At 37.9% G+C, this 26435-nt stretch overlaps 2 protein-coding genes across 2 annotated transcripts in view; one reads left to right on the plus strand and one right to left on the minus strand.

Moving 5' to 3' along the window:
* The first annotated feature begins 770 nt into the window (after positions 1–770).
* On the plus strand, positions 771–18542 carry bfsp1 (beaded filament structural protein 1). The gene is made up of 8 exons (XM_016500339.1): positions 771–1356; positions 3428–3488; positions 4314–4409; positions 8870–8956; positions 10975–11088; positions 12096–12316; positions 12716–12807; positions 16681–18542. Exons 1-8 carry the CDS (start codon positions 968–970, stop codon positions 17613–17615), a joined length of 1995 nt encoding a protein of 664 aa, XP_016355825.1. The 5' UTR covers positions 771–967; the 3' UTR covers positions 17616–18542.
* A 2186-nt stretch (positions 18543–20728) lies between these two features.
* The window catches only part of LOC107699156 (neuroendocrine convertase 2-like), a 68424-nt gene continuing 62717 nt past the window's right edge, over positions 20729–26435 (minus strand). Inside the window, exon 12 of the mRNA XM_016500340.1 lies at positions 20729–21732. Coding sequence (XP_016355826.1) covers positions 21243–21732 — 490 coding nt within the window. The 3' untranslated portion in view covers positions 20729–21242. The remainder of the gene's footprint in view (positions 21733–26435) is intronic.

Below are 26435 nucleotides of genomic sequence, written 5' to 3' on the forward strand. Positions count from 1 at the left end.
CACCATATTGATATTTTATATTAACAACTTAAAAAGAACTGAAGAATGCTGTTTTATGATCAATATTAACACATAATCACTAAACTTTTTGGTCACACTTTATATTAGGTGGTCTTAACAATTTAATACAATATAATTACTATGAACATACATGTTGGTGCATTGTAATTACATTTAAAGAACTTGCATTTAATTAACATTTAATGCAAATAATTTACACCTAACTGTAACCTAGAAGTGACCCTGTAACCCCTATAATCCTAACACTACCCTACCGTTACTCCTAAACCTACCTCAAACCCATTAGCAGCAGATGTGGGAATTTTCCAGAATCCAGTTTAATGTTAGTACATAGCAGTTAAGGCCACCTAATGTAAAGTGTGACCATACAGATTTCTTGAAAGAAAATCATGTTTTAATAAGAATTTCAATATTATTCCCATGCACAAAGTGTGATATTCCATGATAGCCACATACAGAGGTTTATCAGTATAGGTGCATCAGTGGATGTATTTACATGGCACTTAACAGTCGTATTGGTAGTGTGTATGCAATTGTCAGACTGTAGTCGAGAAGTTGCTGTTGTTTCATGTGCTCTGAAACAGCAGGACCTGCAATTTTTCCATTGTCGAACAGAAGGCCGTGGAAGCGCATCATTGTGATCACAGACAGAGCTGCTGATCTGGAAACAAAAGCAGATCTCAAAAGATCATTCAACACAGCAAAGCCCTCGACAATGGTGGCATTGTGCACAGGACTCCACTGGAAGAATCCATAGAAGACATCATGTGAAACACCAGAATTAAAAGATTTTTAGCTATTTGTCCCCGTAGCCCAAATGGGCAGAGTTTAGTCTAGCATGAGAGAGCAGAGGGTGAGCACCCTAGTTTTCACACACTAAAGGTGCTGAGGGCCACTAAAGCACTAAGCCAAAGATTGCGGAGGTGAAAACCATCACGCACGCAGTATGTTCAAGACCAGCTACCGGCATGAGGTGCGCAAGCAGAAGTACGAGCACACTGATGTCTTCGAGGAGCCCAGAAGCCCAGAGATGGAGTCGGCTCCGGCCGGCGGGCCCTCGACAGCAGCCATCCAGGGCTGGGAGAGCCTACAGGAGCTGAACAGCCGCTTTGCAAGTTACATCAACCGGGCACGCGTGTTGGAACAGCGCAACGCTGTGTTCCGCAAACAGCTGGAGACTCTTCAGCGCATGGAGGAGGCGTCAGGACTGGAGGACGCCTTCAGCGAGCAGATCAGCGTCAACAGACAGCGCATCCGGGAACTGCTGTCGGACCGAGCTAAGCTGGAGAGAGAGCTCAAAGACGCAGGGCGCATGCTGGATGAGTACAACAGCAGGTTAGAAAACTCAACAGAAATATAAGGCTGTGGTTATGCTACTAACAGATTAAACACAAGAACATTTAATTACAGCAGACAATATTCAAGCATCTCAAACGGGAAGAGACTGTCTGATGACATGTACATGTAAAGAGGTTCTAAGTACTGTTTAGGGGCCGGTTTACCTGGAATAGATTATACCATTAAACAGACAACAGAAAAAAGCTGTTTAAGTAACTGTGCTGCAAAAATACAGATGATATCACAGACATTGAAAACTTTTCTGCTTGTGGTAGTTTACATGTTACTGATTGCCTTAAAACTGTGAATTTCTAAGATTTGATGCCACTAACCTGGCAAATCCTATAATTAGTTCTTCCTCAAAGGTGCTCAATGATACAATGGGAAAACTTCAGTCTTACAGGCATTGAGAAAACTTTCCAGATGGACCAATTAAACTGAAGTTCTGTAAAGTCAGTCAGCCAAAGCACTTAAAGGGATAGTTCACCCAAAAATGAATATGCTGTCATTAATTACTCACCCTCATGTTGTTCCAAACCTGTAAGACCTTCGTTCATCTTCGGAACACAAATTAAGATATTGTTGATGAAATGTGAGAGCTCTCAGACCCTGCATAGACAGCAACACAGCTGTAATGTTCCCAGACAGAAACGTAGTAAGGACATCGGTAAAACAGTCCATGTGACACCAGTGGCTCAACTTCAGTTTTGCGAAGCGACGGGCATACTTTTTGAGCACAAAGAAAACAAAAATAACAATTTATTCAACAATTCTTCTCCACCGAGTTACGTCTTCAGCCATTTTAGAGTATCACAACACATATGCACACCCTAAGCATAAACAACGCTGATTACGCAGATTACGTTCATGAGCACGCTTTCTCCTCCGAACGTAAACAACGCTGATTACGTCGATTACGCTCTTGGGTACTCTCCAAAATGCTGGAACACGTAACTCGGGGGAGAAGAATTGTTGAATAAATTGTTATTTTTGTTTTCTTTGAGCTGAAAAAGTATTCTCGTAGCTTCGCAAAACTGAAGTTGAGCCACTGATGTCACATAGACTGTTTTACCGATGTCCTTATTACATTTCTGGACCTGGGAACATTACAGTTGTGTTGCTGTCTATGCGGGGTCTGAGAGCTCTCACATTTCATCAAAAATATCTTAATTCGTGTTACGAAGATGAACGAAGGTCTTACGGGTTTGAAACGACATGAGGGTGAGTAATTAATGACAGAATTTTCATTTTGGGGTGAACTAACCCTTTAAAATGTATGTGTAATATGCATCAGATGGTCAAGAAAAAGATGGTGGGCTTTAAGTAGCATGTTACATTTTATAAAAAGATAATTGCAATTATTTTTTTGTCTCACAATTCAGACTTTTCCTGTCAGAATTAACAGTTTACATCTCTTGCATTATAAACTCACAATTCAGTCAACTCACTCAATTGAATTGAACACAAGATAAACTCACAATTGAGTTATAATTAGTTAACATCTCACAATTGTGACTTTATATCTGGCAATTCTGGGGGGTTTTTTCTCTCTCTCTCTCTCTTTTTCTCAGATTGTGATAACGTCATGAGATAAAAAGTCACAACTACCTTATTTTAAATTTTTTTTTATCCCATGGTAGAAATGTCATAGTTATGGCTTCACCATTTTAGTCCTAGAAAAACATTCCTATCATACAAATATTAGGATTATGGTTAGGATTGGGGTTTGGGATTTACACTATTCCTAACAGCCTATCATTTGTCTCTGATTATAGAGTGGGTAATGGTACTAAGAGTTTAGGACACATCAATGACAGTAAATATCAACAGTTGGATCAACTAGAAAAATCTCCTAAACAGAACAACTGGAGCGGCTGCATTTTTACAAATGAGCTTTATTCAGTTATTTACAGCATCCGTTTCAAACCTGCTTCATGAAGAACATGCACATGGGTTTTGATTTATTGAATGTAGTAGTGCACCCAGGTTACAGATAGAAAGAGCCTTGAAATGAAAACCATGAACAAACACGATGAACTGTGCTTGAAACACTCTCTGTTGTCCACAGATACAGAAATGAATGTGAATATCAAGAGCAGTTGCGGCACAAGCTGGAACAGCTGAATAAGGTACAAATAAACTGTGCCTTTCTCTGACCTGCAATTTCTCAGGCGATTATAAAGCAATAACCCACAAGAGATGATGCTTTTCAGTAACATAACCACAGGCCAGGGCTGCTCTTAGTCTCAGCACCAGGTGGACGGCCTCAAACCCTTAGCAGTGCTAAAATCACCATAACACAGACTCAGGTGACTTGCCATTCTTTTATAAATGCAACACTGTAAGCTACTTGAGGCCTTTTGTACTGTAAGCTACAACTTTTGCATGAAGCCTAAGGCCAGAAACATACTATATGCAAGTACTTGCACATTCAAATGCTTTTAGCTATTGTAAGCTTAAATCTGTGTGTTGGTACAGTTTGTTTTGTAGCACAAATGTGTTTATTTATTTATTTTGTTGGTTTCAGGTCAATTACTGTAATGGAAAAGTATTGTATTAGTGAAACTGGTAGCTACCCAGATAATAACATGTTTTATTGGCACAGATATTTAAAGTTAACTCTGTCACCCCCTTGAGTTTTCTAGCATGATCAGAAATGCATGACCACTTATGTTTGACCAAAAGCTTACAAATGTGCTGGACAGGCATCTGCGTTTGTGTCACATACTGAATGTTTCTGGTTTAAGATCAACCCGTACCTGGGGAAAAGTCTCTAATGCATTCCCTGGCGTGCTTCATTGCTTTAAAAATCCACTCCTGTTTATCTGCTTGAGTGCAATGTAACAGGGCTAACAGCAGTCTGAGAAAGGAAAATGCACCACCACTGTTCGTTTTTCCAGAGAAAGTCTCTCACAGCAACACGATTGTGAGTCCATTTGCTCTTGTGTTTGCAGGAAGCCGACACGGTTCTATTGAGAAACCTTGAGTATCAAATCCAGCTGCAGTTCCTGCAAGATGACGTCAACGCCACCAAAGAGCGGCACAAAAAGGTAGGAGGCGACCACAACTCCTATTTGCACTTTTATCTTTTCGAGTAGCTTCTCAAAAGCTCTTCTGCGAAATTGTCAGTTGGCAGCAGAAGTGAATGACAAACCATGGTAAATCCACTTACTAAAAGCATTTGACACAAATAATGTTTTAACGCGTACACTTGTGGATTCTTCTTTTATAGGACATCAAATTGAAAGGACAGCAATTAAACTTTTACAAAAGATCACACCATATCCCTTGCACAATTTGAGACAACATAAAGTAAAAAATGGCCCTATTTAACTTTTTTTATTGTCAACTATTCATCCCAGCAGTTATTTTTTAACGCATGCTGTATACAGTACATAATCATTTTATAATGTTCAGATAAAAATCTATATTTTATTATCATACAAATAGTTTCTGAAGCTTTTTTCTCATAAATTATTTTTTTTAATTTTTCAAATGTTTCTTTATTTAATGTTTAAATTAGATTTTCAATAACAGACTTACAGTGTGATCCTACTGAACAGCACTGTATGGCAAATTGTGCATTAAAACTGTTCAGTTTAATCTCAATTCTATAATGCGCAGCTGCGCACACAGAAGTGTTCAGGAGCACAGAAACTTATTGGCAACGCTGCCGACCCCTGCACTAGTGACTAGTTGCTTATTAGCATGCATATTACTAGCATATTGCCTGTTTATTAGTAGGCCTACTTATAAAGCACATATTAATGCAAATTTATTCTGCATGACCATATCCCTTAATCCTACACCAACCCTAAACTAACTATTAATAAGCAGATTAGGAGTTTATAGATGCAAAAGCCATAGTTAATAGTTGGTAGTGAGAATTGCTCCCCAAACTAAAGTGGGACCCTTTGTTTTCTCATTGAATATCCTCATATTACTCATTTTCTCATACATTCTCAGAAATCCAGTGTATTATGGATGTTGTTGAGAGGTGTGCTTTTTTTGCTGAGCTTACATTTGTTCACTCAGAGGACAGAACGGGATCATCTTTTAAATGTAATGTCAGCAGTGTTTTTCTGAGCTGTACAGTGACAGGCTATTGTGTGGTCCTGCATTAAGTTTAATCAGCACTGCTGTACATCACATTCAGCATCTGAATGCCAGAAGTTTCTAATCAACGTGTACATTATTTCAGAAGCTAGAACAGCAACCGGAAGCACAAAAACACATCCACACACACTCTCCACCACAAACATAGACATATGACACAGCAGCCAAAATATTGCTTTTGGCACTTACATTTTTAGCAGTGATTGATGTCTTACTGTTATTATTGTTTAATATAAAAGCATAATTTGGTAGGAACAACAACATCTTTGTCAATAATGCTTTCCAGGTGCCCCAAATAATATTTAGACACTTAAGACACACTTAAAGGAGTAGTTCACATAAAAAGAAAATTTGCTGAAAATTTACTGAAAATTCCCTTTAGGTCATCCAAGATGTAGATGAGTTTGTTTCTTCATCAGATTTGGAGAAATGTATCATTCCATCACTTGCTCACCAATGGATCCTCTGCAGTGAATGGGTGCCGTCAAAATAAGAGCCAGAAACAGTAGTAAGGACTACTTAGCAAACAGATTGAAACCGGAAGTTTGGGTGGAACATAGCAGTGCTAATGCTAGTTGGAAGTACAATATATATATACAATATACAGTATATATGGTCTGTATTTTGATGGGGTCTTTAAAGAAAATATTCTCAAATCTGATTTGCTTTTTAAGTAGGCTGACTGTTGGACTGTCTGCACTGTCATTCTGCAGTTGATGAATTCAGATCTGTTGTTGTTAGTGTTGTCAATGTTCAGTTTATCTATCAATTGCAATAGCAATGATGTACTGTTAGCCTCCGAGAAAGAGAGGACAGAAAACTGAAGCTGTTCTTCTGCTCATGTCTAGCACATCTCATGAGGCGCTTGACAGAACAGATGCTTTATACGCAGTCATGCATATACCGAGTCTAAAGGCGCTGGCTCGGTTAATCATTCGCGGTTTACAGCGTCATATCCCCAACAACAAAAACAACTACTTCTGATCTGAACGTTCAAACTAAGATCCATTGCAAAATATTCAACTTTAATTGTGCACTCTCAGGAATAAAAGGTACAAAAACTGTCACTAGGGTGGCACCGTTTCAAAAGGTACACCTTTGTAACTTATTTACTCCTAAAGGGTGCCTATTGGTATCTTAAAGCAGTGATTCCCAACCCTGTTTCCGGAGGCACAGCAACACTACACATTTTGCATGTCTCCTTTCTCTGACACACTTATTTCTGGTCTTGGAGTCTTATTGAGTTGATGCAATGAATCAGGTGAGTTTGATTAACGAGACATGCAAAATGTGTAGTGTTTTGGGGCTCCACCGCTGCAGTACTGTATTAGTACATTATGACAGGCAGAGCTGGGTTGATTACTTTCAAATTGTAGTCCATTACTGATTTCAAATTACGTGACAAAAATTGTAGTTAGTAACATAATCCATTACATTACAGATTTCAGGAAATATAATTGGACTACTTTTTGATTAGTTGATTACTCTTGGCCTAACTCACTTATCACACTGGTATAAGATACCATTAATATATTAATATAAAAACACAAAGAGAAAGAAAATATATTCCATTCGTTGTTACCAACAACATGAAGTGCATTAAACATTACATTATGTCGAGGTTTTCCAAATTGGGATTCTTGAAGGAAAATGTAAAATGAAAACAAAACAAACAAAAAACTTGTGCTAAATAAGATGGAATATTTCATTTGTTTGCATGCCATGTGACCATTAATTAATGACAGAGAACTGCAAATATGTTCAACTAAATATATGTTCGGCTCACAAAAAAAGTTTAGAAATCCCTGTATTACATGTAAATAAGAAAAAAACTAATTTGTTCATTTTAATGTGTTTGAAAGACAAAAGCCTTCCAAAGACATAATGGTTAAATAACCCACTGAGTGATAATACAATTAAAAATGAATGTGTTCATCAGTAGTTGATGCAGTGTTGAAATGTTGAGAAAACACTTCTTAAAATTGAATTTTTGTAAATCCAGCGGTCAAATGCTGTGTGGCCTCTCAAATTTCTGTGTAAGTATAGCCAGCTGACTAGTGACTGGTCTTTGTGTGCATGTCCACAAAACTGGAAGACTTTCTGAATGTAAAAAAAGTGGTAGGATATTTTAGAAAGGATCATTAAAAATATGAAAAGAAGAATTAAGGAGAATCAATAAATTATGAATAATTTATTTCTATTGTGTGAATAATATGTAATCAAATAATCAATAAAAAAGTAATTGTAGTCTGTAGTCTGATTACGAGTATTTTAAAATGTAATGTAATCTAATTGCAAGCACTATTTATAATCTGATCATGTAATCCAGATTACATGTAATCAGTTACTACCCAGCAATGTTGATAGGGTACCACCCCAGTGTCAGTTTTTGTATCTTTTTTTTTTTTTTTTTGCACACCAATGCAGTGTTGAAATGTTGAGAAAACACTTCTTAAAATTGAATTTTTGTAAATCCAGCGGTCAAATGCTGTGTGGCCTCTCAAATTTCTGTGTAAGTATAGCCAGCTGACTAGTGACTGGTCTTTGTGTGCATGTCCACAAAACTGGAAGACTTTCTGAATGTAAAAAAAGTGGTAGGATATTTTAGAAAGGATCATTAAAAATATGAAAAGAAGAATTAAGGAGAATCAATAAATTATGAATAATTTATTTCTATTGTGTGAATAATATGTAATCAAATAATCAATAAAAAAGTAATTGTAGTCTGTAGTCTGATTATGAGTATTTTAAAATGTAATGTAATCTAATTGCAAGCACTATTTATAATCTGATTATGTAATCCAGATTACATGTAATCAGTTACTACCCAGCAATGTTGATAGGGTACCACCCCAGTGTCAGTTTTTGTATCTTTTTTTTTTTTTTTTTGTACACACTGAATATCATGTGGTTTTTCCACCACAATCTCATGGCTATTTTTGTAGCTGTTTCACGTTTTGTTAAAATTAGTGGCTAATTTGCATGAATTAGTACAATTAGTCCTGTGGTTCCTCTGCTGTGTGGTTAACTTGACTTCATATATTAATCACCTGCAGATGATTAAAAGGCTCAAAAAGGTGAAGTAATTTCTTTTTTATGAAAGATCTAGCACAGTCGTTCTCAACTGGTTTTGAGATCCTGTCAGGACAGAACCGCTGAACTAGCATCATTACTTTGCAGACGACACTTCAATGAAATGTAATTTATATAGTTATCTATATATAATCAGCTATTAAGGCACAACATTTTAAATAGGGTTTTCTCAATTGCAGTGAAGCAAGGGCAGCATCCTCCTGGTGTGCAGGTCTCCCCTGTGATGAAATTGACCTTTCAACAGTCTCCGGCGCTCATCATGTCCACCTCCTCCTGTCTCTTGTGTTTGTTTCCTCCACAGGACCTCGCCGAAATCCAGACGTATCTAAACATCCTGCATCAGATCAACCAGACTATTCCCCTCATGGCGAGCACGTCTGTCTCAGAGGTAGGGTGACCTTGTGGCTCACAGCACCTCAGGCCCTTGCTGACTCTCTGGGTGTCACATGCAATAAGAATTGTGCGGCGGTGGTGCCAGTGAAATTAGCGCGGCGCTCTGAATGTGCCCTGAGTGATCAGTCTCCCTGAGCGATGACACCCTTTATCTTTCTGTATCGCCGCTCTTGTACGCTCTAGAGCAGCAGGGCTTCTCACACTCTTCCTCACAGACACCTGGAGGAAAGATCATTGCGTTCATGTATATGCTTTGCTTTTTGGGTTGTGTTTTTACTTAATTTGTTGTGTTTGTTCATATTTTCAGAAAAGGAAGGGCAAACTTTGCAGCAGTCACTATTAGTGGTCTGCAGATATGGAATACAATATAAGGGCCGATACAATATAATTAGTGAGCAAGATGTATGGCAAACACATGACATGTAATACAATTTAATTGCATCAGTTGAGATGTAAACATATACACTGGAATAAAGTGAACGTGTGTTTGCTATGCTAAATTTACTTAAAATGTGCTTAAAAAAATAGCTAAAAAAGCACCAACTTGTAGAGTTTGGAACACCTCAAGGGAAAACACTGACATTTGGTAGCAACCTTGTACAGTACTAGCAACCATCAGAAGCATGCTAGCAACCAAGCAATTGACCTATCGGTAAGCCCCTCCCCTCGAACGCAGATGAGCCAATGGCAGTCGAGTATCAGTTGCACGGGGAGCGGAACTCGGACATCTTTAGGTTTCAGCGCCATAGAGAAACAGTGGAAGATCCAAAGCTCGCTTCGGTTTAATGGTGTTTATGCTACAAAAATGGAAAAACGATGTGCCTAGGGTACTTGTAACACTGATTCCAGGTATCCTGAGAGGATGGGCAATGTAATTTATTTTATTCCATTTTCTAAATCCAACCAAAACAGAGCAAAATGTCCCTAAGCATTCAATGAAGACGAAATCGTTAATTTTCTGGTTGTCATACTCTCATTAAGTTACACTTTTCATCTGCTCAAGCAGAACGTTAATGTCATCTTGTGCTTCAGCAAGGTATCTCTGGCTAAAACTAGCTAACGTTAGCGTTAAAGTTAGTGAGTCCATGCTAACGTACAAACCTAAATAGCGAACTGTTCTCACGTCATGTACCATGCAGTGAAAGTCAAAAACACCTAAACGAAGGACTATATTAGAGTGCCTCTCCATATTAATCTGGTTAAATGTGAATTAATTTAATCTTACTCTGTGGTATATGAACAGTGTTGATCCGGGATGTTGTCATTGCGATCGTGACGACCGTAAAATAATTATCCCGTTTGCATTGTGATCTGTATTTTTACATATTTATTTTAATATCTTTTATATATCCCTCCATGGCATATTTAAGTCCCACTTGAAGGTCCATCTGTGTACCAAATTCATCAGAAACACCGCGGAAGAAGGTTTTCACTGACAGCTGTCATTGTGAGACAGTGAGCAACTCTGTTTGTTTGTCCGAGGGAGCAACAGTAACTAAGGGGGGCGGGGCTTACTGATCGGTCAATTATACGGTCTTGTATTAGTATGTATGTAAAGAATACACAGTATACATGGTGACATTTTAAAATGGGTTGCTAAGGCCCTGCTACGTGGTTGCTAAGGTGTTTGAGTGGTTTTTATTGTGTTGATGTGTGGCTGCTATGGTTTATGGCCCAAGTCAAAAGGTCCCTCTTTCATCATAGGTCTGTGGAAAGGTGAAAGTCTGGGTCTGCTTAGAAAAAAAAAACACAGTGTACTTTTCAATGTATTTTTAAACAATACATTGATAATTGAGTCCAAGTCTTGCTTAAGGACGTCTTCTCTTAATAAATACTCTCGGGCATGTTTGACCTTCAGCCGCGTTGCAGCCCTTTTAGAAAAGTCATTGCCTGGATTTGAAAGGTGTACAGTGACGTGAGTCAAAGTGAAACATGTTCGACCTCAGTGTGATCAGATTACAAGCGATCTTTGATCATAACTACTCAGCAGTCTCACCTGCTCTTCTTGAGCAGGATCAAGACAGGCTGATCGCTCAGAGGCGCGTTCCAGCACTGCGCAGTCAGCTGGAGGAGTACAAGAGCGCCACCTGCCAGCTCCAGGTGCAGAAACAGCGGCTGCAGACAGAGGTGGGTGACCTCTTACACTCAGACACAGATCAATAACCATACCATCAGTTCAGAATGTTCTGAGCATGACGTGAACCTAACAAAGACGCAATGCTTATGTCACTAGCCTGTGATATAACAGCCGAAATTACCAAATTAATGGTGGACAGAATTTTAAACCCTGGTTTTCATTTTCACCTCAATCATAGATGAGAGCAAATAAGCTGCTTTTCCTTCATTACCCAGATTGAAACTAATGGAGACCCAACACAGTATAACTGCATACAAAAGTAACCAAAAAATGTTCTTACAATGTAACATTAAGATTAGTTCATATAAGTACTAATGGCATAGGCCAGACAGTACGCAGTTATTACCCATAGTATACTGAATATAAAAACCCTAAACCCTAAATACAGTTATCTCTGTAACAGCTGAAAAAAAAGTCAATTTAAATGCTATTGTCCACTGTTAGCAACATTGTTAAATATATACATTATAAAGTTTATAGGTTTGCAAGTCAGTACGTTTTTTTTTCTCCAAGAAATTAATACTTTTATTCAGCAAAGATGCATTATATTGATCAAAAGTGACAGTAAAAGCATTTATAATATGTTCCAAAAGATTTATATCATAAATAAATGCTGTTCTTTTGAATGTCCTATACATCAAAGAATCCTGAAAAAATGTGTCACAGTTTCCACAATTTGAAGCAGCACAACTGTTTTCCACATTGATAATAATCAGAAATGTTTCTTGAGCACCAGTAGAATCAGGTGATACTGAAGACTGGAGTAATGATGCTGAGAGTTCAGCTTTGATCACTGGAATAAATGTCATTTTACAATATTACAATAGAAAACACCTGTCTGAAACTGTAATAATATTTCACTGTTTTTATTGTGTTTCTGATCAAATAAATGCAGCCTTGGTGAGCAGAAGAGACTTCCTTCAAATGCAACATCACACAACATCTTACTGATCTATAATGTATACCTGTAATGTATGTAATGTCTCTGTTTTTCTAGACCTCTGTGTTGGAACAAACCATCAGGATCACACAAGAGAGCTACGATGACAAGATCCAGCAGTACAACAAACAAATCGAGACCCTCAGGAAGAAGACTGAAGAGGCCGAGAGGTTACTGGAGAAATACACAGATAAGTGCCGACAGCTGGCCATGAACCAGACCTCTCTGGAGAACGAGCTTGAGCGCTACAACAGAATCATCGAGAATGAAGACAACAGGTGAGACAATGGGAAGAGTGGTTAGTCTTCTCCTCCTCATTTGTTATCTGCTTTTTTATTTCACGTATAAAGTCATCATCATGTTATTTCTTGTACAAATATATGCAGATTTTTATTTGGTTTAGGACTCTCACTGCCACAGAGTGGCAGTATAACTACATTGTCATTTTACCCAATAAACCCAGCTTAATTTTTTCTTTCTTGACAATTTCTTCTTCGTCTACTGTAATTAAATCATTTACAGATATTTAAGCATAAATATTTTCCAACATCATTCATCAACACACTTGATGTTTAAAAGCTTTGCATATTTATAATATTTGAGATTCTTTCCTCTGGAATCTTCCTCAGGTCTTTAATATGCCTGCTTAATTTTCTTTCTCCCTTTCACTATCACAGATTGAACTCAGCAATAATTGGGACACCCATAACTCTGTTCACAACCAATTATAAATACAGCCATAGTCCTAGCATGACCAGGAAAGGAAAAGGTGAGTGTCTGTGCTGGGGGTGGGGTGTTATGTAACATGACTGCATCATTGTGATAGTCTTAACAGGCAACAAATCAGCAGCGAGCACCTGCTGGCCAGAATGAAGATTTATGCCCACTCAGCTGTCAATCATACCCACTCCGTCTCGCTCAGTCCCTCTCCAGCTACTTGAATTTAGAAACATAATAAAATTGCCTTTAAGATCCATGCATTGGCCCTGTTAACAATGATAAATGACTATGACCTTTATGTCTGCGCTCACGGTACTGTAGAGAGTAACTACTGTTTGTTGAGAGCCACAGAAGAAAGAGAATGATTTAGGTTACACTTTGTCCAGTACATTTGTCTTTTTATATTGGCTTAAATATATATATATATATATATATATATATATAATACAATAAAATAAAGAAAAATATTGTAACATCACACCCTCCCTAAGTGAACAAAAGAATGTAAATAAGGCTGAAGTAATTTCACTGTTTGGTTTTAGTGGATGTTGCGATGTCCCAGAGCTATTTTTAACATTCTAAAATAGAAGAAGAAAAAAAGCCAGTTCATTAAGAAACATTCAATTATATGTTTCTAAAATGTTTCCTTTCTCTAATGACATTTTTTAAAATAATAGATGTTGTGTAAATATTGGTATTGAATTATAGATTTGCCCTATGTCATCAATATCAGTTCCATCCTGTTAGTTCACTGTAAAGGACTAATGTAGCCAGACCTTGTCTGTTGACATAAGGCAGGGTAAAAAATAATAAAAAATTATATACTGGCATGCTATATATTACGACGGTATGATGGCGTTATTACGACAACGTTTTAGTGCCACGTAAAAAAAAAAAATCTAAGATTACGAGATTAAAATTGTAAAAATTTGAGAAAATAGTCAAAATTACGAGAATTTGAAATATTCTGAGAATAAAGTCGAAATTACAAGAACAAAGTCTAAATATTTTTAGAATAAAGTCAAAATGACGAGAATAAAGTCAAAATACTTTGAGAATTAAGTCATAGCAATTACGAGATTAAAGTTATAATATTTTGTGGTCTATATTGTGCAAGCAAATGGCCTGGATTGGGAGCACCGGGAGAAATTTGGGTGGCCTGGCAACATATTTGAATATATGTGGGATTATTAGCAGAAATTATACCATGTGTCATATACTCACAGGGACAGTATGCTTGGAAATAATATTTCACATCTTCGAATGCATTCATTATAAAATTTAATGAAATGAATGTCTCATTATAATCAAAAAGATGATTGAATCACATGTGCTTAAACTGGGGCAATCTGTCACGCCACATTATTGTAAGACATATTGTTTGTATTTCACTATAAAACTGACAGAATTTGAAAGCTGAGACTCTTGTTTTAAATTAAAAGTGCCAAAAGCACAAAGCTTATTGCTATTCTTAGTTTTCAGTCACGTGACTGGCTCGAAGACCTGGCGGGCAAAACATCCATAGAACTGCAGCACAAGCCTGTCAATTTTCTATCTGTTCCAATCCAAAAATATTTAGATCACGTCTCAAAAGAATAAAATAAAGATATGTGCAATCCATATAAAGCACCCGCCCCAATATTTCAATCACTACCCTGATAACACACGTACATCACAGAGACGTCTATTTGACGTCTGCATCTACATCTGCAAGATGTATTTTTTAGAGTGTTTGCTCATCTGCAATATGTCTACAGGATGTTTCCTATCAGATGTCAAATAGACGTTTAGAAGATGTTTTTAAGATGTTAATGATTTAGAATGTATGTAAAACTGACATCTTAAAGACGTCTATCAGATGTTTGTACACAGCAGATGCTTTCCAGATGAAGAGATCTTTTACAGACATCTTGCAGACGTACGTGTGCTATCTGGGTAAAAACAGCGGGACATTCTAAAATGTGTATTGTGAAAACACTTAAAGTGCCTTTAAAACAGTGATATTAAAATATCAAGTTACACACCTTATTGATGATGCCTGCTTTATACAGGCAAGCAAATGAGCCCTTAATATGAACGCAATGCGCTAAATGGTTCAGTGTTTTCTTTGTAATGGTTTTCTATGGGAAAACATTTAATATCAAACTTTACGCATTGCATTTATATTCTGGGTTCATCTGTTTGCCTGTACAAATTATGCATCATCAATCAAGTTTTTACTGAATTTGGCCTTTAAATATCACTGTCTTGTTACATTACTACTTAAAGCAAACCTCATAAAAATAACTGGTGGTCAGTGGAGGAAATCCTTGTTTTGCCCTCCATGTGGGCGTTCCTGTAAGGGAGTGACGTCACGTGAAAACTATGAATTATTGGGTGGCTGGCGCACTACAAATAATGAATGCAATCGAAGACGTGAAATATTATTTCCAAGCATACTGTACCTGCGAGTATATGGCACATGGTATGATTTCTAATAATCCAACATATATTCAAATAAGTTGACAGGCCACACAAATTTTTCCCAGTGCTCCCAATCAGGACAATTTTGCATGTACAATAGGCTATAGTCATAAAATATTATAACTGTAATCTCGTAATTGCTACGACTTAATTTTAATTAAGTAATTTTGACTTTATTCTCAAAATATTTGGACTTTATTCTTGTAATTTTTACTTTTATTATTTTTTAACGTGGCACTAAAATGCTGTCATACTATATAAACTGTCAGTACTTGTTTACCTGCATATGGTGCAGATATTCCCTTCTCAGTGAGGTACTTCACCTGATCTTCCATTATAGAAGTGAGAGGACTAGTAAAATTAAATCACTTGGGGATCCTAAAGGTTGGCCAAGCTTGGAAAATTATACGTTTCCTGTATACCGTGGGTACAGTAAATGTAAACACGTCTATTTTAAATTTTAATTTAAATAACTTAAAACATTTGAATGTCTTTTAAAGAGTTTAAACTATGAACTTCACAAACTTTTTTTTTTTTTTTTTAATGCAGCATTTAGTAGTTGCTCCTACGAAGCTCTCATTGTTGCAGTCCTGGAACTTGTAAACACAGCTTTTATTTCCTGCTGGACTGTTAGGTACAGTAGGTTCCTGGAACCCCTGTAGAAGTTAGCCAGTTTGATTTAGAGTTTTGCCTTTGCAAACAAATTTCCGGTTTAGTGTGGCTTATGCATCTGAGGCCCTGTCCCAAATGGTACCCTAAACCCTTGCGGTCTTCGTCTGAGTCCGTACTGTCACAATGTAGTGTTGCTTTGACTGTTGGGTAGAAGTCTGCTGCGAGCTTGCCTCACTGCAGTTTCAGCAGAAGTGCACATCAAGGGAAGTGTTCCAGGAAGTGACATTTCATCAATGCATTGCAAGCACATAGTCCTATTGAGCATACTTGCATGCATTCTGTGCTGAGGTGTTAAACAAACCTACAGAATTATCTACAAATACCTGTGCCGAAAACTGGCCGTAGAAGTTTACATGAAGGCCTGTAAATAGTTGGCCATTTAGGCAGCTGAGAATACAATGCATTCTTTGACGCTGCAAAAATATGAAGCTACAATCATTTTGGAGTATGTTTCATGCCTCAGCTTGGTCAGAGCATATTTTTGAAAGTCTTGCATATGCATTTACTGAAATACTTTCTTGAATTACAATACAACAACGCCGTTTGCACTGCGCTCTTCCGTTACTTGATCCTTTTATTTTTTTTATGCGTCAATCTGTTAAGTTACTTAGTATAGGAAATTATGATCTGCACTCAAGAGAACAGTCTTCTTTTTACGTTTTATTTTACATTCATCACTGATGGGAAAAGACACATTTCTGCATTGTTCACAGCATTCTGCTTAACAGGCCTGACCCTAAGATTATACCCAAATTTCTTTAAAAGCATGTCTGTATCTGCTTTTTAGATATCACCCAAGTCATCCAAGACATCACCAATGTAAAGCCTCATCAGAAGTACTTGGCTAAGAAAGTGTTTAAAAAGAAAGAGATCACATCCAAAGGAGCTAGTGGCCTTGAGGAGAAGCCAGCAGAAGAATTTGAAGAGGACGAGAAAGAACAGTTGATGGAGGAGCAGTGGGTGGGAATTGAAGGGCATGTTCCTCGTGAGGATGTGCCTGATGGCGCCCAGATCAGCAAAGCCTTTGATACGCTCTGTAAGATCATACGCGGCCGCATGAGGAAGGTAAGGAGACCAGAGCCGATTGCTGACTTCTTCACCAAGGGACGTTACGTATTAGTGACGGGTGACTCTAGCTACCTTGACCCCTGCTTCTTTTCGACTACCCCTTCTGCCTCTCACGTCTATATTACAATCCAAGATGGCATGATGCCTTATGATCCATACTGGAGAGGTACACCCTCACCTGGCCCAAGCCCCATATCTGGACCAACACCCTTAACCCCTTCCACACCTTCAGAACTAGAAACAGGAAAAGATGATGGATATACGAAGAAGGGTGGAAATGGGGAGAGGGAAAAGGCCAAAAATGGAGAGCCTCATCCAAAGGTGACAGAACCAGAACTGAGCCCCAGTCCACCACCAGGCCCTCATGATGACAAAGGCCCCAGCCCTCCTTCAGGCCCCAGGCAGCCCTCACCCCAACGTGGTGGCAAAAGCAAGACCTCGGACGATCCCAGCAGCTTTCGATTCCCTCCACCCATGCCATCGCCCAGTTCCATGCCCCCTGACTCCATGAGTTATGAGAAGGTAGAAGTAGTGGAGTCAGTGGAGAAGCGCTCACCTGACAAAAAAGTGAAGGGCTATGAAGAGACAACCACAGTGGTGGAGACCATGATCGAGAAGACCAGCAGAAAGAAACACGCTGATAGATCTTCTTGAAACCCCTCAAACGTTCCGCACATTCTATCCATTCCTGCCTCGGACCTGCTCCAGTTTTGCTTCCTGCTTGCTGTTGACGAGATTCCTAGTGGTTCGCTGTTAACTTCCTGCAGCATTGCACCATTGCCTTTGGCCTTTACTGTCTGAAAACTTGGGAAGCCAAAAATGAAACGCCCCATATTCCCTCCTCACACAAAAGTAAATTTGGTAACGAAGAACCTTGACACAGAAAACATTAATTGTCTGTTTCAATTGGATTCACAGGCTCTATTCCAAAACCTAGTGAGCCTTCTAGGGCACCATCCTTATCGAAACTGAACTTCTTAAGTGATTGATTTGGAACGTTCTACCTAGAGCTATTTACAAAGTGCACAGAGGAATTTCTGTTCAACAAATGATTTCAAAAGAGTTTGGTGTTACCTTGTTGCTAAGCTAGTGAAGTATGCGCATACATTTATAATCATAAAAACAGAGGTCATACAAATGGTACATTTTCAGTTTTATATTATATATTCTGCATTTTCTCTTGCTTCATCTGCCATCTTGGATGGATATTTTACTCTGGGATTGCATTCTCTGCAAAAGATACTTGCAATGCTGCCTTAGAATTTTTTCACATCTCGGTATCGTAGGAGGCATTGAACGAAAATTTGTCTACCTTTTGGAACAGCCTTATCATGGGAAGTACACCTATGATGACTTAAAATGCTGCCTAGGTAGGCAGTTCCCTAGGTTGTGGAATAGAGCCATATAGCTACCCCAATTAACATGTACAATATCACCCTCTCTCGCCCTTACCCTCAGGTCAAACCAAAGCAAATGTTTAGAATTTTACTTGCTACTATTTTGTTCAATTTAAGACACCAGCATTGCCCACCACAGTCTTGATGTGTATTAACTGCACCACAAATAAACATCAAAACCAAACAAAATCTCAATTTGTGTTGTCTGTGTGTTGTCACATTACATTATGTCACTCTTACTACAATCAGTGCATGTTTTAGACACAATTGGATATTAATTGGTTTTAAGTTTTGCATCAAAACAAATTAAAAGGTTTTTTTGGGGGGGGGGGCACTTATGTTTAAAATGATCTTCGGGTAGCATGGTGGCTCAGTGAGTAGCACTGCTGTCTCACAGCAAAAAGGCCCCTGGTTCGAGTCTCGGCCAGGGAGGTGTTCTGTGTGGTTCTTGCGTGTTCCCCCCACGTCTGCATGGGTTTCCTCCGGGTGCTCTGGTTTTCCCCACAGTCCAAAGACATGCACCATATGTAGGTGTGAGTGAGTGTTTCCTAGCACTGGGATTGCATGAGTTAGTGCTTTCTCAGTGCTGGGATGCGACATGAAGGACATCCAGTGTAAAACGTGCCAAATTGGTTGTGCTGATTATTCCTCCCATTATCCCTGATGGGAGCAAGCCAAAAGAGAAATGTTTAAAATGATGTTCACTCCCACAAGAGATGAGAGTTCTAAGAAAAGGTGTTTTATTCTAAATGGAAAGATGTTTTATTCTAAATGGCGGCTGCCATGTTGAGATCACATGACCAGCTACATTCTACTCACTCTTGGTAACTCGGTAACCCCCCTGCTTTAGTCTGTGATAAAGGCATTTCTCCAGTGCCATTGATAATTTTGTATGCCAGAGCATCCACACCAATAGATGGCAGTATAAAGTCCAAGATCACTATTGTATTGATTGATTATAAAGATGACTAAGAGGCAGTAAAAATGACAATGTAGCTTTAAACATATGAAATAAGTTAAATCAGAACCTTAAATATCACTGAAGTAAACTATTAACAACAGACCCTTGTGGTGTTCAGTTAGTTCAAGCATTAAGCAAAAATCTCTTTCACTTTTCTGCACGAGTCAGTTGCAAAAAGAAACTATTTTTCATGAAACTGACCTTGCTGGATACAGATAAAACCTTTGCATAATCTACTATGCAAGGTCCAAAGCGAAGAGAAAATACTGAACTATCACATTCAGAATTAAGTAGAGGATTCTGACTTGGGCACAATGCACTTTTTTGAGATGTATTTGTTTATACTAATTTAAAAAACAGATGCAAATTAATATAATCCAGGTTCAACGTCAAGTTGTAAAATGCCTATAAACACTCCTGAAACTACGAATATTGACAGAGCAAGTTGCTACACTGGCAACCAAAAACTGTTCAAAGCTGTAAAATTGCTCGTTGCTAAGCTCCTTGGTAACCGTAAATCAATTTATCATAGCGATTAGTTTCCAAGTTAGACTTTAATTCTAAACCACTGTACCCCACATCACCCAACCCACTGGGGAAATTACTGTCTTAATCACTCAGGTGCTTTAACAAACAGCTAAATAGATTTATTATATATAGACAATGCTATGAAATATTCTTTGTTTGGCCATAAGTAGTAGAATGACGCACATTTAATCTCTTCATAAAAAAAAAAACAAAAAGAAAAAAAAAACTGAAAGAAATATCACCACTCTGTTTGCAAGATACTAAACTTTAAAGGAGAATCACACAAAATGATTTACAGTCACAAACTGTACAGCAGAGGTGGGGGACAGCAGGGTAAGCAAGAACATAATAAAGTATAGATATATTTGGTTTATATACATTTCTGTAAAGAGTAAAAAAAGGAACATCGAAAGTAAGAACTATTTTCTCGGTGGGACATACAGCAGTGCCAAAATACACATTTGGACACTCAAGTCACACTTTATAGTCTGAATGTCACTGCATTTAAAAACAAAATATATACAAATGATGCTAGATGTTAATTCAGAACTTACTTTCTGAGGTACTGTTGCAATGACCTTTAACCAGCTGCTGTCAGATTTTTTTTTTTGTAGATATATGAACTCAGTATATTTATTTGAAACCTGACAAAGTGTCACGAATCCGGTCCCTGCTGTTCCTCCCACTCACAAGGTCTCCATCACCTTTTCACCCCGAACTCCATTTCCCATAATCCCATGCATAGAAACTGATCACTCACTCACCTGTTTCCTATCAGTAGGACTATAAGAGCTGCTCTCATTGATACACGGCTTGCAAAATATTGTTTGCATTAGCTACAATTCTAAGTGTTTCCTGGTATCCTTGTCTTTGTCTTTGCCTTGCCCAGCTTGTGTTTTTTTTTTTTTTTTTTACTTTGGACTGTTTTCTGGTTTTTGATGATTTGCTGCCTGCCCTGACTCTCGCCTGTTATCTGGATTACTCTTTTTGCCTTGCCCTTAGACATCGTTGTTTGCTGGTGTTTGAGCCTGCCTGTTTTGACCACGCTCTTTCAAATAAATCCTGCATTTGGATCTCCAACTTCGTTGCCACGCTCGTCCATTAAATAAAGGTCTTTTTGTGAAGTGTTTTGCTTATAAAGTGTGCTTGTGCTGTCTTTAATTAAGGAAAATGCCACTTGCTTTGATATTTGGCACAATGATGTTCAAACATTTCTAAGTGTGTCTTAAGTGTTGAAATGGTTTTCACGGCCGCTGTATCATTCAGAGAATACACTTTAATATGAGAGACTCACGTCAAACATTCATCAAATAATCACAAGAAAAAAAGAGAAAGCCGAGAGAGAACAGGCTAGGAATATGTGCTAATACAGAGGGGATATTATCATGCACATGGCTAGTTATTTTTACTCAAAAGGCTTTTCAAGCTTCTCTCCACAGCTTCGTCTAATTCCTCCTCAAGCTCTTCTTTTTTGGACATGGCCAGTTTGGACTGGAAGTCCCGCACCACTTGGTCTATGTAAGGGGCACTTTGTGTTCCGTGCAGCATGAGGGTCCACTCTTTCAGCACGCCGCTCTGCGGGGCTTCACCCTGGAAACCCACCTCCAGCAGCCAGGTTCCTCGAGGGTCCTCGCCCCACGTGTGGGTGGTCATGAAGGGCCACTTGTCGAAGCCAACCTTGGCGTCGTCATCCCGGGGTCGGCAGCTCAGCAGGATGGACTTGGTCCCCATTGGTGAAGTCATGTTGACTTTGAGGTCCCCGCGGCGGCTGGCATTGATGGTGATGACGGCCTGCACGTGCTCCAGATAGCGCACAAAGTTGTCCTTGCCCTGGCAGGCATCGGTCGTGATGCTCAGCACCAGTTTGTTGGCCGACTGTATTTTGCTGTGCAAAGAAAGAGAGCAAGAGAATGAGATTTTATAAATTAACTTGCATTTAACACTGCAGAAGAGCCAAGGGCAAAAGGAAAAAATGTAAGCTGTGACTAACGATGGAAGATACTGTCTAACTGGCTAATTTACAGACAACAGATGGCATTTTATCAGGTGCACTCTGTTAACCACTGCTGTGTTTCCAGCTAACGGGTTGACATAGACGCTAAACTTCCATGGGTGAGCCTTAGGGGAGCTCTAAGCATCTCAACCCAGACAAATGTCATGTTCTTCCATAATCACCTCTCTGGAGCAATGGAGATACATAGCATCCTGATCAATATGTCTTTGAGGGAAAAAAAGGCCATGTGGAGAATTTCTGCAGGTGTTTTGTAGGAATCAAACAGCAGTCATTCACAAACGTCTACATTTCAATACCTGTATGTTATGTATTTTATATACAGTATATAACAACAGATCTAGTTTTTTATATTGATGCTTTCTGCTATCAATAAGAGTGCAGTACTCTCAGCTATCAGTGAAATGTGAAACTGATATATTTCAGAGTATAAATTGAATGAGTAAAAACGTGTGATAGAACTTTTTTGTATCCTTTAGGAATTTGTTGCTGAAAGGTTGGTGTCACCTACAGGAATAAGAAGGGTTTAAAAGGAAATTTGTTGCAAAGCACACTATATAGGGGTGGGCAATCTTCCCAAAATATCATATCACGATCTTATCATACAAAATCATGATCCACGATCTGAATCGCGATCTTCCCAATTTTGAGATGTACTATTGAGAATATCCAGAGTGGAACAAGCCTATGACTTGCATAATGTAATGCAATGTATTGCATTAAACAACCAAAAATGGACATTAAAGCCTGGGTTAAACTCTAAAGGGGTCATATGATGCAATTTCAATTTTTACTTTCTCTTTGGAGTGTTACAAGCTCTTGGTGCAAAAAGAACGCCGGCCGCGCCGTTCTCAAGCCCGCCCGCCTCTGCTCACTGCTCACTGCCTCCACATACTCTAGGCCGCGGTTCACTCTAGGCCTCCGGCCTCCGCTCACTCAAGGCTGCAGTGTTTGATGCTGTTTTGTTGTGAAAGTGAAACTACTTTGTTTGGCCTTCCAAAAGAGGACAAATCAGTGGTTAAGTTGTATTTACAATACTGTTCCAGAACAGTTTAACCCAAATATTCAGATGTGTCCAGCGCATTTTATGGAGGACTGTTTCCTGATCCTGGTAGAGTAGACTACAATGCCGGCTGTTCTGACTCACAGACTGCAAGTACGTTTTTTATATTTAAAGAATTTGCCACTGACGATTCAAACGCGAGTTTTGGGCAGTGTAGAGTAGGGCTTGTTGTTTGTCATTTCGCCGATCACAAATGCAGACATGGTTTTATGTTTACGCGGCGCGATGCAACACAATGTGTAAAAAGACAGTATAAGTCATTATAATCCGTAATTATGTAAAAATCGACGCGTTTCAGAAAGATAACACAATAATGATAACACAATAATGTACAGCATGTGGAAAATAATGTGTTTTTTTAAACTTAAACCGCATAAACACATTTCATTACACCAAATACACAAAATAATGTTCTTTTTAGCAGCATCATATGACTCCCTTTAAAACACTGCATCACTGTATGAATCAAATATACGTTGCTTCTTATTAAAGTTATAAAGTGATTCATTCAAGAGCAGTGAGTGATTGTCTCTGTCTTTTGTTGTTTGATTAACATTAATGACACAGTCGGCAGTAGGTTTATTAGGCTGCTGTCTCTTTAAGACCGAACGCAGAGATCTAATATACTGACACCCATTCGATTTCTTTTCCAATTGTTTATATTCACTTAAGACATAACTGACTGACTGGCTTTATGTAAATACTCGCCAAGACAGACATTTTGACATATTATATTTGTGTGTATATTTTACCATTTATGCGTGTGCCTGAAACTCCACATATACTTTGCTTGTTCGTGTTTAGCTCTCTTTTTAAAATAAATTATGTCCCACAGTAGACTGCATTTTACGACAGTCACATTGCATGGTTGGACTGATTAAGTTTAGGAGAGGCGTAAGCACACTGCTTCAAATGCAGCTTGCAGCACAAATCGAAACTGAAACTAATTTTTTTTTCATCGCAGTACTATTGCTAGCTCAAGTTTAGTTTTTTTTTTTTTTTTAAGTACGTCACCACGCATAAAAGACATATGATAGAGACGCGTGATATAATTTGACCAGCCACAGTCATCTAATAGGTAGTCATTGCTGTAGTTTTAACATTATTATGAGGACATAAAAGATCACAATCTCTACGATTCGCTTGAAAAGTAGATCGTAGATGGCAAGATCGATTACGATATAAAATCGTCAGATCGCCCACCCCTACATCTGCCTTATCAAAGTTATGACTTAACTTCAACTTGCAAAGTTTAGCATTTTTATGTATTTAGAATATGAACTCTGGCAGTCTGAACAGCTCTGACAGAACTGAAATCTAATTGGGTTCATTGTGAGTCTCTCAGACTGAGTATGTGCTGAGTTCGCAGAATTTTTTTTCTACCTTTTACGGTTTGATCGCTCACGTACTTCAGTACATAAACTCAGAGCCTCTCCTGAGACTACTTCTGCCCACAGACTGTCCTCTTAAAAGACAAAGAGTTATGTCCTTGTTTTTCCTCTTCCTCAGTCCTGTGTGTGTGTGTGTGTGTGTGTGTGTGTCAGGGGAGAGAGTGTTTAGCCAGAGTGGATGAATTAACATCTTGCTCCAGATTAGGAGGATTTTTGTCTAAAGCCTCTTATTTCCCACACTTGAACAAACACACTTGTGTGTACTTTGGTGTTTGTATGTCTAAGCGTCTTTTGCGTAAAAATCCTAAGTAAACAAAGCTCTTTCTTGTAATATCAGACAATTCAGGCTGAGAAGGACTTCACACACACAGCTCAGAAACTGCATTTGACCTTAAATAACCTCTTATTTTTTTCATTCATTCATGCTTCATTTGTCACTGGCTATTTGAATATCTCTGATGAATGGAGAAATTAAAATATTAGTTCACCCATAAATGAAAGTCCTGCCACTGTTTACTCACCCTTGTTGTTCCAGAAGAAAATGACTTTTCTTCCGTGCAACACAAAAAGAGAAATTGACACATATCACAGTGACCAGAGGCTGAACTCCAAAAATCACCATAAAGTAGCCAATATGACCTTGCTTTTTATCTCCTTTTGTGTATCACAGAAGAAAGAAAGGGTTTGGAATGATGAGAGTGTATAGTGTGATGACAGGATTTTTATCTTTGTGTGAATTACACTACTGTTCAAAAGTTTGGTGTTGGTAAGAATTTTTAAATGTTTTTGAAAAGTCTATCATGCTCACCAAGGCTGCATTTATTTGATAAAAGATACAGTAACATTATTATGAGGACATAAAAGATCACAATCTCTACGTTTCGCTTAAAAAGTAGATCGTAGACGCCTTCGAGATCGATCAGGATATAAAATCGACAGATCACCCACCCCAACACTATTTACATAAAATTATATAAAAACAATACAAAGACGAACATTTTAATTGATTGTTTACAATAACAGTAGAAACATGCGTTCCGTTGTGAGAAAGAAGTATGTTTAATTGTATTGAATGTGCACTCAAATCTTAAAAGTACATTTTAAAAAGCTGTACTTGCAGATAATACAAAAAAAATGCCACTTAAGTATACTTGATGTTTCTTAACACACTTTTTTTTAAAGTACACTTTGTAATAATGTCAAAATAAACGTTTTACTTGAAAGTGCATATTAAATCATTTTTTGATAATTTTTTTAAAGTACACTTATTTGATATTACATTTTACATGAATATAGTTTAAATTTCAACTCCATTATGCAATAGCTTTTGTGCTTCATTGCCCTCCTATATTTTTATATTTTTAGAGTATTTATTTATATTATAGGTAAAATGTATTTTAATGTAAAATGTAAAAATTATCTTTCTTTTCTTTTTTTAATGCTGCAAATCGGATTGAAACAGAATACACATTTGCAATGACAATAAAGACCTAACCTAACCTAATTACAGTACAACTGTGCAATTATATTTATACAATGTAATTTCTAATGAAACTTGTATGTCATGTATTTCAATATATTTTAATTTATCATAAATGCTTGTCAGTACATTCAGCAGTGCATTTTAAATATATTTCAAAATCAATAGAGGTAATTGTACATGTAATTGTAAAAAATGTACTGAAGTCCTACTTAATTGGGTCAAAAAGCACTCATGTTCACCTAATAGCATTTAATATCAATGCATACTATAATACATTTTCATTTAATTATAAATAACATGCACTTCATATTAAAATATATTCTTCATTATTTCTGTAGTAAATGCTCTTTTTATAAGGATGCTAAAGCGTACTTCTTTTCACAAGGATTAAGAAAGATATAGTGTCAATTAATATTCACGCTGATTTTAAACCTTTCTGCAGACTTAAATCAGTGAAAAAAAGGCCTGTGTGGGCTTAACTATTAGATCGGATGAATTTGTTCCAGATGACATTTACAGAGTTCACATTAATTTAGTGACATTAGCTAATAAACCAGTATGAATGTGAAGACCTCTCTGACCATAATGTACAGGCATCAGGCTAAGACAACTGCGTTTCACTACAACTACAGAAATGTCA

The sequence above is a fragment of the Sinocyclocheilus anshuiensis genome, unplaced genomic scaffold (genome assembly GCF_001515605.1).
Source record: "Sinocyclocheilus anshuiensis isolate Anshui unplaced genomic scaffold, SAMN03320099.WGS_v1.1 scaffold166, whole genome shotgun sequence".
NCBI lineage: Eukaryota > Metazoa > Chordata > Actinopteri > Cypriniformes > Cyprinidae > Sinocyclocheilus > Sinocyclocheilus anshuiensis.